At 45.9% G+C, this 12,078-nt stretch overlaps 1 protein-coding gene across 6 annotated transcripts in view; it reads right to left on the minus strand.

The window, feature by feature from the left end:
* The window catches only part of FGGY (FGGY carbohydrate kinase domain containing), a 251,413-nt gene that overhangs the window by 116,936 nt on the left and 122,399 nt on the right, over positions 1 to 12,078 (minus strand). For all 6 annotated transcript variants that reach the window (XM_040360822.1, XM_040360823.1, XM_040360825.1 and 3 more), the window contains one exon: positions 1,242 to 1,370. In XM_040360822.1, coding sequence (XP_040216756.1) covers positions 1,242 to 1,370 — 129 coding nt within the window. The remainder of the gene's footprint in view (positions 1 to 1,241; positions 1,371 to 12,078) is intronic.

Consider the following 12,078-nt stretch of genomic DNA (forward strand, 5'->3'; position numbering starts at 1 on the left):
CATTAATGTCTAAACCGCTGGCAACAAAAGTGAGTACACCCCTAAGTGAAAATGTCCATATTGGGCCCAATTAGCCATTTTCCCTCCCTGGTGTCATATGACTCGTTAGTGTTACAAGGTCTCGGGTGTGAATGAGGAGCAGGTGCATTAAATTTGGTGTTATCGCTCTCACTCTCTCATACTGGTCACTGGAAGTTCAACATGGCACCTCATGGCAAAGAACTCTCTGAAGATCTGATGGGGGACCTCTGAAGTATAGGAGTGGATGTGATGTAGTTTCTCTCATGTATAAGGGGACCTCTGATGTGATGGGGGGCCTCTGACATGATGGGGGTACCTCTGATGTGAAGGGGGGCCTCTGATGTCAAGGGGGGACCTCTGATGTGACGGGGGGACCTTGGATGTGATGGGGGGCCTCGGATGTGAAGGGGGACTTTGGATGTAAAGGGGGGCCTCTGATGTGATGGGGGGACCTCTGATGTAATGGGGGGACCTTGGATGTGATGGGGGCCTCGGATGTGAAGGGGGACTTCGGATGTAAAGGGGGGCCTCTAATGTGAATGGGGGCCTCTGATGTGATGGGGGGACCTCTGATGTGAAGTGGGACCTATGGTGTATAAAAGTGACTCATGTATAGGGGTGACTGTGATGTAGGGCTCTCGTGTATAGGGGACCTCTGATGTGAAAGGGGGACCTTGGATGTGAAGGGGGGGCCTCTGATATGATGGGGGGACCTCTCATGTGAAGGGGGGCCTCTGGTGTATAGAAGTGACTCATGTATTGAGGGACCCTCAGATGTATAGGGGTGACTCTGATTGGATGTAGGGCTGTCATGTATAGGGGGGCCTCTGATGTAAAGGGGACCCTTAGACACAGACAAGGAGGGGCTTCTAATTAATTTCACCACGGCAGTTTTGTACATTGTCCCAGGCTCAAATTTCCCATTCCTAGGTAACATTTGTGTTTTTACATTTCAGACAGGGGGGCCCCAAAATTTTACACACTGAAAAAAGGTTGGGAAAAACTGAGACCCACTATAGCAGAATGGCTTAGGGCCCATTCACACCCTCACTGTGCATTAATTAATTAATTGCGCGGCACATTGCGTCACACCAATGCACGTTACGCACGTTGCTGCTGCGTGTTGCGGTGAGGCTCACGCTACTACTGCAGGACAATGTGAATGGGCCCTTCCATTGCATTGGTATAACACTGTTTTAAGGAGTTTATCTCCGACTTACCGAGCCCGCCGGCGTGAGCGTCTATTAGCGCAGCGGCCACCGCGATCCCCTGCGGAAGGCCGAGCTCGCGGGCAGCCTCCGGAGTGAGCTTGTTCCCGACACAAACTCCTGGAGACACGACCTGGTTTCCTGGGCAGACGGAGGAAAAATAATTAGACTTCACACTGATAAAAAAAGAGAAATAAAACAGACTTTCCGGGCTGCTAGGAGGCGGCGATGGCGCTCCAACGCTCGCCAATACACGCCACTCCGGGGATTTAGGAAAAATAGAAAAAAACGGATGGTCAGGATATTCAGGGGAACAAATAATCGGAATGTTTTATTTCGTCCTGCCGCACTTCACCACCGATGTGAACGATTTCCAATTATTGATAAGGACTCGACGATGACACATTTTCCCAATCATGTCTATAAAACCAGGCTTTGGCGCGTCACGCGTTCCGAAAATAGCCGGAGTAGGACTCGGCTCTTCACCGCGCTATACGGCGCCTGCGCACAGACTAGGAGCTGACTGCGCAGGCGCCGTATATATCCGAGTCCTAGCCGGACGTCAATCATGTTCCCCATCTTCATAGGAACGCCCATTTCCCTGCCAGAGTCTGAAACGAAACTGGACGATTAAACGGTAAGTACAGCGCCAAAAAAAAAAAAAAAGGCATACTGTAGCTGACGCTAAAATGCTGGATGGGATGGTAGAAAAGACCCGGACCAAAATGCAAGTAAAGGACCCGGCCAGTTTTTGCGATTCGCAACTGCGTCGATTTAACTGACAATTGCGCGGTTGTGCGACGTGGCTCCCAAACAAAATTGACGTCCTTTTTTCCCCACAAATAGAGCTTTCTTTTGGTGGTATTTGATCACCTCTGCGGTTTTTATTTTTTGCGCTATAAACCATACATTGTATGAACATAAGATCAGCATTTCTCCCCCTGACACGACTGGGACCTGTGTGTTTATACACGCAGCTCCCAGTTCTCCCTCTGTAACGAGCGATCGCGCCCGCCGGGCATGCGCACGGGAGTCAGGGACGAGCGGGGGGCGCGCGTGCGACCCTTATTGGCTGCTGGGCGAGGTGACGTATAGCTACGTGCTCTCGCCCAGCAGAGCCGACCTACCGCCGTAAAACTGCGGCGGCTGGTCGAGAAGCAGTTAAAGGGGTTGTTAAAGGTTCGTTTTTTTTTTTTAAATAGGTTCCTTAACCACTTCCCGCCCGGCCTATAGCCGATTTACGTCCGGGAAGTGGTTATGAAATCCTGACAGGACGTTCTAGAACGTCCTGCAGGATTTCATGCCGCGTGCGCCCGTGGGGGCGCGCATCGCGGCGATCGGTGATGCGGGGTGTCAGTCTGACACCCTGCATCTCCGATCTCGGTAAAGAGCCTCCGGATGGGCACTGACTGGCAACCTGGCAAAAATCAGTGCTGCCACCCCAGTGTCTATCAGCGCCACCCCAGTGTCCATCAGTGCCACCCCAGTGTCCATCAGTGCCACCCCACAGTGCCCATCCATGCCCAGTGCCCACCTATCAGTGCCCATCTGTGCCACCCATAAGTATCCATCAGTGCCGCCCATGAGTGCCCATCTGTGCCGCCTATGAGTGCCCAGTGCCGCCCATGAGTGCCCATCAGTGCCGCCTATGTGTGCCCATCAGTGCCGCCTATGTGTGCCCATCAGTGCCGCCTATGTGTGCCCATCAGTGCCGCCTATGAGTGCCCATCAGTGTCGCATACCAGCGCCGCCAATCAGTGCCACCTCATCTGTGCCCCTCAGTACTACCTCATCGATGTCCATCAGTGCCATCTCATCGGTGCCCATTAGTGCCGCCATATCAGTGCCCGTAATTGAAAGAGAAAACTTATTTACAAAAAAATTAACAGAAAAAAATAAAAATGTAATTTTTTTTCCAAATTTTCAGCCTTTTTTTAGTTGTTGCGCAAAAAAAAAAAATCGCAGAGGTGATCAAATACCACCAAAAGAAAGCTCTATTTGTGGGGAAAAAAGGACGCCAATTTTGTTTGGGTACAGTGTAGCATGACCGCGCAATTGCCATTCAAAGTGCGACAGCGCTGAAAGCTGAAAATTGGCTTGGGCGGGAAGCTGCGTAAGTACCTGGTATGGAAGTGGTTAAAGCTCGTGCATTGTTGGTTCACTTACCTTTTCCTTCCATTTCCCTTCTAAATTTCTTTTTTTCTTTGCCTGAATTTCTCACTTCCTGTTCCTCCTCAGTAAGCTTTCCACCATCATCCGAGCCGTTCTGTCTGGGAGTTAGGCCCCATTCACACCTAGGCGTTTTTACGCCTGAAGCACACTGCTCACAAACGCCAGAGGGGAGAATTAACATTATTCCCTATGGTGACTGTTCACACCTGAACGCCCAAACGCCTGTCGCGCGAAGCTCAAACAAGTCCCGGACCTTTTTTTGTCGCGCGAATCGCGTGACAGAGGCGTTTGAGCGTTTTTTTTTCCCCATAGAAAGTAATGGGAAACGCGCGTATTGAGCGTATCGCGCGACAACGGGCGTTTGCTATGGGCGTTTCGTCGCTTTAATCAATAGAACTTTTCACCCAGGCAGAAGATTAAAAAAAATCTACCAACATAGCAACAAGTGATGAAAAGATGATAATTTTTCCTATTGGCTAAAATAAGAAACGCCGAAGTACAAAAACGTCGCACGACGCTGTATGCAAACGCGCAAATAAGCATGAATACGCGCGAAAAAAAACGCCCGAAAAAACGACCGAACGCCCTACGCTCAGGTGTGAATGCAGCCTTAGTCAGCCAAAACACCTTACTGAGGAGGAACAGGAAATGAGAAATTCAGACAAAGAAAAAAAAACATTTAGAAGGGAAATGGAAGGAAAAGGTAAGTGAACCAACAATGCACTAGCTTAAAGGAACCTATTTCGAAAATAAGAAACAAACCTCTACAACCCCTTTAAAGTGGAACTTCAGTCATTTTTTTTTTTTGATCTTTACATCTATTAAATCTTCTGCCCTTTTTGTTGTTTTAACTTTGGATAGTAAAACATTTTTTTTCTGCCAGTAAATCCCTTATACAGCCCACTTCCTGTTTCTTGTCATTAGCCTAGGCTTATAACATCATGCACAGCTCTCTCTCTCTCTCACTCTAGTGAGAGTTTGCCAGGAAGGGAGGAAGATGAGTCATAAGAGGGCCAACGAGAGCTGCAGAGCTGGAGGTGTGTCTGTGTAAATCCAGGAAGTGAACAGGCAGGAGCTTCAGCTGCCCACAGTTAAAATGGCCGCAGCCAGACTCAGTGGAGTGAGATTTCTGCAGCATATTTGGCAAATACAGAATCATTATAATAAGTATAAAATAATTAAAAAAATGTAAACATTTGTAAAAAAAATTATATACATTGTTTTCAAATGTAAAAAAAAAAACTATTAAAAAAGGGCTAATTCACACAGGTTTTCTGTTATGTTTGTGTCCGTAGGGGGCTGCAACTGACAGGCACTGGTAGGTCACATCTGACAGGCACTGGTGAGGCTACAAAAAAAAAGAAGAGATAAAAAAAGATATATATATATAAAAAAAGGGGGGTAGCCATCCTGGGCCCTTTAATAAAAAGTAAAAAATAAATAAAAATATATAAAAAAAATATATATATTTTTTTTATGAAAAGAAATTACAAAAAAAGGGGGGTTGCCATCCGGGACCTCTGGGCCCTTTAATAATAATAATAAAAAAAAGAAACCTCTGGGCCCTTAATAATAAACATTTATAAAAAAAAAAAGGGGGGTGTGTTGCCATCCAGGGCCCGGGGGACCTCTGGGCCCTTTAATAAAAAAAAGAAAAAAAATATATAAACAAAAATAAAAAAATAAACATTTCTAAAAAAAAAAAAAGGGGGGGTTTGCCACATGGGGCCCTCTGAGCCCTTTAATTAAAATATATATATATATATATATATATATATATATATATATATATATATATATAAGAAATAAAGAAATAAAAAAATAATATAAAAAAAATAATATTTTTTATAAAAAAAAGGGGGGTTGCCACCCGGGGCCCTGGGGACGTCTGGGCCCTTTAATAATAATATATATTATGAATAAAAAATAAAATAAATAAAAAAATATATAAAAAATATATTTTTTTTATAAAAAAATATATAAAAAATTATTTTTTTTATAAAAAAAATATAAAAAATATATTTTTTTTATAAAAAAATATATAAAAAATATATTTTTTTTATAAAAAAATATGAAAAAAGGGGGGTCGTCATCCGGGCCCCTGGGGACCTCCGGGCCCCTTACAGGTGTACTGCCTGTACCCCCCTGATGGCGGCCCTGCTCACCGGTAATGAGAGTGTACGGATAGGCGTGTGTGACCGGAGGAGGAGAGAAGGAGTCGGATGATCCCGGGAGGAGCGGAGCGGAGCTGGTAATACTGGAATAATCCTTCCTTCCCCATGAAAAACAAATGACATTTTAACACTCAGCATATTATTTGATGTAGCCGGATGATGAATGGCTGGCGGTGTAACTGGAGGGTCACGCTGTCTCAGCCAGTTGGGAACCAGATGTTTTACCATAAATCATGTGCACACAGTTCAGATTCTATACAGTTCAGCTGTTTAAAAGGGACATAAGGATATGTACTAATTTAACCTGACTGCGGGAGCCCCTCGGGGGCCCCGCGGGACGGCCAAATCCGCAAGTCCCAGACTGGTGATGGCTGCAGCTGTCATATCTGAAGGCTGGAGATCTGGATTTAAAGGGAACGCAGCTTTATTTTTTTCCATGCAGGGGCACTGCCAAAGGGCCCCATGCCACTAGGGGGCCCCATCAGGGTTGCCAGCCTCAGAAAATCCCGGGACAGTATGCAAAAATCTGTGTTTTTTTTTAATCCCAAGATTATAGCTGCCAGTCCCTTTTCAGTGTTTGTATGTGTATTCTGTGTGTGTATACTGTGTATGTATACTGTGTGTGTATAGTATGTGTGTATACTGTGTGTGGCCCCATAATCTATGGCCTGGGGGCCCCATAATCTCCTTTTGCCCGGGGGCCCCATAATCTCCTATTGCCCGGGGGCCCCATAATCTCCTATTGCCTGAGAGCCCCATAATCTCCTATTGCCTGAGAGCCCCATAATCTCCTATTGCCTGAGAGCCCCATAATCTCCTATTGCCTGGGGGCCCCATAATCTCCTATTGCCTGAGAGCCCCATATCCCCTATTGCCCGGGGGCCCCATAATCTCCTATTGCCTGAGAGCCCCATAATCTCCCATTGCCTGGGGGCCCCATAATCTCCTATTGCCTGAGAGCCCCATATCCCCTATTGCCCGGGGGCCCCATAATCTCCTATTGCCTGAGAGCCCCATAATCTCCCATTGCCCAAGGGCCCCATAATCTCCTATTGCCTGGGGGCCCCATAATCTCCCATTGCCTGGGGGCCCCATAATCTCCTATTGCCTGGGGGCCCCATAATCTACTATTGCCTGAGAGCCCCATAATCCCCTATTGCCTGAGAGCCCCATAATCTCCTATTGCCTGAGAGCCCCATAACCTCCTATTTCCTGAGAGCCCCATATCCCCTATTGCCCGGGGGCCCCATAATCTCCTATTGCCTGAGAGCCCCATAATCTCCCATTGCCCAAGGGCCCCATAATCTCCTATTGCCTGGGGGCCCCATAATCTCCTATTGCCTGAGAGCCCCATAATCTCCTATTGCCAGGGGGCCCCATAATCTCCTATTGCCTGAGAGCTCCATAATCTCCTATTGCCTGAGAGCCCCATAATCTTGCATTGCCCAAGGGCCCCATAATCTCCTATTGCCTGGGGGCCCCATAATCTCCTATTGCCTGAGAGCCCCATAATCTCCTATTGCCTGAGAGCCCCATAATCTCCTATTGCCTGGGGGCCCCATAATCTCCTTTTGCCTGGGGGCCCCATGAGTTGTCAGTCTGCCCGTTTCCATGTATACTCCGCTTAATACTGAAGTTAAATCTGCCTTCCCTGGACCACCCCCCACCCCCCACTGTGTGTGCATCCAGCAGCGATCAATGTCTGGCTGTGCGGACAGCCAAGAATACCTTCGTCTGCTAACAACCTGACCATAGGCGTGTGCGCGCAGGGCGTGCCAGGTGTGCCTGGTCACACCCTAATCACCCTGTGCAGTGCCAATTACCCCTGCTTCCTAGAACTCCCTCTCCCCACTGCAGTGCTGCCAGCTTCCCTCCTGTCCTCTCCCATCAGCTGCTGCGGGGGAAGTTTCAGAACGGAGAGTGGGGGAAGGGACTGGTAAATATCGAATTTACCGCCCCCTTCCTTTTCTGAATGAACACAGTGAGTGATCTGTACCCAACGCTCCTGTGTTCATTCAGTTTACTATGCTTCAGTTAAGAAGACAGACAAAGGGGTTGAGGACATAGTTTCCCCCAGTCCCTTTCTCTGCAGCCTCGGCTGCACTGGACAGTGAAAGAATGGGAAGTGCTCTGTGCTGAGCGGCTTTCTGTTCATTTACGTTTCGTTACGTTCACTAACAGACACATTTTAAAGGAAATCCCAATACCTATAATTTAATAGTTAGTAATAGTAAAAAAGTTGCAAAGGTTCCTTTCTTTTTTTTTTTTTAAATAACAAACATGTTATACTTACCTCCACTGTGCAGCTCATTTGCACAGTGTCCCCCGATTCGCGTCTTCTGGGGTCCCTCAGCGGCTGTCTCAACTCCTCCTCGCATCAGCTAACCCCCTTATGGGAAGCGCTCTCCCAAGGGGGTTAGCTTGTGGGTGTGCTCCCATGATATGTTCCTTACATTAGTGATCAGTGAGAAGAATGTTCCTTACATTGGTGATCAGTGGGAAGAATGCCCCTTACATTGGTGATCAGTGGGAAGAATGTCCCTTACATTGGTGATCAGTGAGAAGAATGTCCCTTACATTGGTGATCAGTGAGAAGAATGTTCCTTACATTGGTGATCAGTGGGAAGAATGTTCCTTACATTGGTGATCAGTGAGAAGAATGCCCCTTACATTGGTGATCAGTGGGAAGAATGCCCCTTACATTGGTGATCAGTGGGAAGAATGTTCCTTACATTGGTGATCAGTGGGAAGAATGTCCCTTACATTGGTGATCAGTGAGAAGAATGTTCCTTACATTGGTGATCAGTGAGAAGAATGTTCCTTACATTGGTGATCAGTGGGAAGAATGTTCCTTACATTGGTGATCAGTGAGAAGAATATTCCTTACATTGGTGATCAGTGGGAAGAATGCTCCTTACATTGGTGATCAGTGAGAAGAATGTCCCTTACATTGGTGATCAGTGAGAAGAATGTTCCTTACATTGGTGATCAGTGGGAAGAATGCTCCTTACATTGGTGATCAGTGGGAAGAATGTTCCTTACATTGGTGATCAGTGGGAAGAATGTCCCTTACATTGGTGATCAGTGAGAAGAATGTTCCTTACATTGGTGATCAGTGGGAAGAATGTTCCTTACATTGGTGATCAGTGAGAAGAATGTCCCTTACATTGGTGATCAGTGGGAAGAATGTTCCTTACATTGGTGATCAGTGAGAAGAATGTCCCTTACATTGGTGATCAGTGAGAAGAATGTTCCTTACATTGGTGATCAGTGGGAAGAATGTTCCTTACATTGGTGATCAGTGGGAAGAATGTCCCTTACATTGGTGATCAGTGGGAAGAATGTTCTTTACATTGGTGATCAGTGAGAAGAATGTCCCTTACATTGGTGATCAGTGAGAAGAATGTTCCTTACATTGGTGATCAGTGGGAAGAATGTCCCTTACATTGGTGATCAGTGGGAAGAATGCCCCTTACATTGGTGATCAGTGAGAAGAATGTTCCTTACATTGGTGATCAGTGAGAAGAATGCCCCTTACATTGGTGATCAGTGAGAAGAATGTTCCTTACATTGGTGGTCAGTGAGAAGAATGTTCCTTACATTGGTGATCAGTGAGAAGAATGTTCCTTACATTGGTGATCAGTGAGAAGAATGTCCCTTACATTGGTGATCAGTGGGAAGAATGTCCCTTACATTGGTGATCAGTGGGAAGAATGCTCCTTACATTGGTGATCAGTGGGAAGAATGTTCCTTACATTGGTGATCAGTGGGAAGAATGTCCCTTACATTGGTGATCAGTGAGAAGAATGTTCCTTACATTGGTGATCAGTGGGAAGAATGTCCCTTACATTGGTGATCAGTGGGAAGAATGTCCCTTACATTGGTGGTCAGTGGGAAGAATGTTCCTTACATTGGTGATCAGTGGGAAGAATGTCCCTTACATTGGTGATCAGTGGGAAGAATGTTCCTTACATTGGTGATCAGTGAGAAGAATGTCCCTTACATTGGTGATCAGTGGGAAGAATGTTCCTTACATTGGTGATCAGTGAGAAGAATGTCCCTTACATTGGTGATCAGTGGGAAGAATGTCCCTTACATTGGTGATCAGTGGGAAGAATGTCCCTTACATTGGTGATCAGTGGGAAGAATGTCCCTTACATTGGTGATCAGTGGGAAGAATGTTCCTTACATTGGTGATCAGTGGGAAGAATGTCCCTTACATTGGTGATCAGTGGGAAGAATGTTCCTTACATTGGTGATCAGTGGGAAGAATGTCCCTTACATTGGTGATCAGTGGGAAGAATGTCCCTTACATTGGTGATCAGTGGGAAGAATGTTCCTTACATTGGTGATCAGTGGGGAGAATGTCCCTTACATTGGTGATCAGTGGGGAGAATGTTCCTTACATTGGTGATCAGTGGGAAGAATGTTCCTTACATTGGTGATCAGTGGGAAGAATGTTCCTTACATTGGTGATCAGTGAGAAGAATGTCCCTTACATTGGTGATCAGTGGGGAGAATGTTCCTTACATTGGTGATCAGTGGGAAGAATGTTCCTTACATTGGTGATCAGTGGGAAGAATGTCCCTTACATTGGTGATCAGTGGGAAGAATGTCCCTTACATTGGTGATCAGTGGGAAGAATGTCCCTTACATTGGTGATCAGTGGGAAGAATGTTCCTTACATTGGTGATCAGTGGGAAGAATGTCCCTTACATTGGTGATCAGTGGGAAGAATGTTCCTTACATTGGTGATCAGTGGGAAGAATGTCCCTTACATTGGTGATCAGTGGGAAGAATGTCCCTTACATTGGTGATCAGTGGGAAGAATGTCCCTTACATTGGTGATCAGTGAGAAGAATGCTCCTTACATTGGTGATCAGTGGGAAGAATGTCCCTTACATTGGTGGTCAGTGGGAAGAATGTCCCTTACATTGGTGATCAGTGAGAAGAATGCTCCTTACATTGGTGATCAGTGGGAAGAATGTTCCTTACATTGGTGATCAGTGGGAAGAATGTCCCTTACATTGGTGATCAGTGGGAAGAATGTCCCTTACATTGGTGATCAGTGAGAAGAATGTCCCTTACATTGGTGATCAGTGGGAAGAATGTCCCTTACATTGGTGATCAGTGGGAAGAATGTCCCTTACATTGGTGATCAGTGGGAAGAATGCTCCTTACATTGGTGATCAGTGGGAAGAATGTCCTTACATTGGTGATCAGTGGGAAGAATGTTCCTTACATTGATGATCAGTGAGAAGAATGTTCCTTACATTGGAGATCAGTGGGAAGAATGTTCCTTACATTGGTGATCAGTGGGAAGAATGTCCCTTACATTGGTGATCAGTGGGAAGAATGTTCCTTACATTGGTGATCAGTGAGAAGAATGCTCCTTACATTGGTGATCAGTGGGAAGAATGTCCCTTACATTGGTGATCAGTGGGAAGAATGTTCCTTACATTGGTGATCAGTGGGAAGAATGTTCCTTACATTGGTGATCAGTGGGAAGAATGCCCCTTACATTGGTGATCAGTGAGAAGAATGCTCCTTACATTGGTGATCAGTGAGAAGAATGTCCCTTACATTGGTGATCAGTGGGAAGAATGTTCCTTACATTGGTGATCAGTGAGAAGAATGTCCCTTACATTGGTGATCAGTGGGAAGAATGTTCCTTACATTGGTGATCAGTGGGAAGAATGTTCCTTACATTGGTGATCAGTGAGAAGAATGTCCCTTACATTGGTGATCAGTGGGAAGAATGTTCCTTACATTGGTGATCAGTGAAAAAATTCCCCCTACATTGGTGCTTAGAATGCAGACAGCTAAAGTGATCATTGGTGTCATGCTGATGGCTTCACCACGTGGCTTTGGCACTGAAAGTATGCCAGCACTATGAAATTAAAGGTCAATCAGCCACCGCTCAAGGAACCCCGAGCAACCTGTGAAGGAACCCTAGGGGGTCAGTTGAACCCGGGTTGAGAATGGCTGATCTAGATCTATATAAATAAGGACATTGAAAAGAGAAATTGTAACTTTCACATGAAGATGCCTCTGACTCAACATAAACAAGTATGCTGTCAAGATCTTGTATATGCGCCCCAAAGGAACTGCAGCCGCTCACAAGATATAGATGGAATCACCCCCGCGGGATTACAGCTGTTTTTCCAGTCAATATGCTCCATACAGTTCTTATGCCTGATTATGTGAATTAATCTGTGCGAATATTTGTGTTTTCCTGATTGATATTACAGTTGTGAGAATACAGTTTGGCTATTATTCACCTTGTAGGAGCCATTCACCAGTCGTTGTACCACCTTTGACACTTGGGGTGAAGGTTACGATTAATGCTCCTTGGTGGCACTGATAGAAGGACATCCATTTTGCATTCTTGATGCCGCGTACACACCTTGGATGGTTTTTCCAATGGAATTCCGCTCAAGCTTGGCCTGCATACACACGGTCACACAAAAGTTCTCTGAACTTTCGACCGTCAAGAAAGCGGT

This window comes from Rana temporaria, chromosome 7, assembly GCF_905171775.1.
Source record: "Rana temporaria chromosome 7, aRanTem1.1, whole genome shotgun sequence".
NCBI classification, from domain to species: domain Eukaryota; kingdom Metazoa; phylum Chordata; class Amphibia; order Anura; family Ranidae; genus Rana; species Rana temporaria.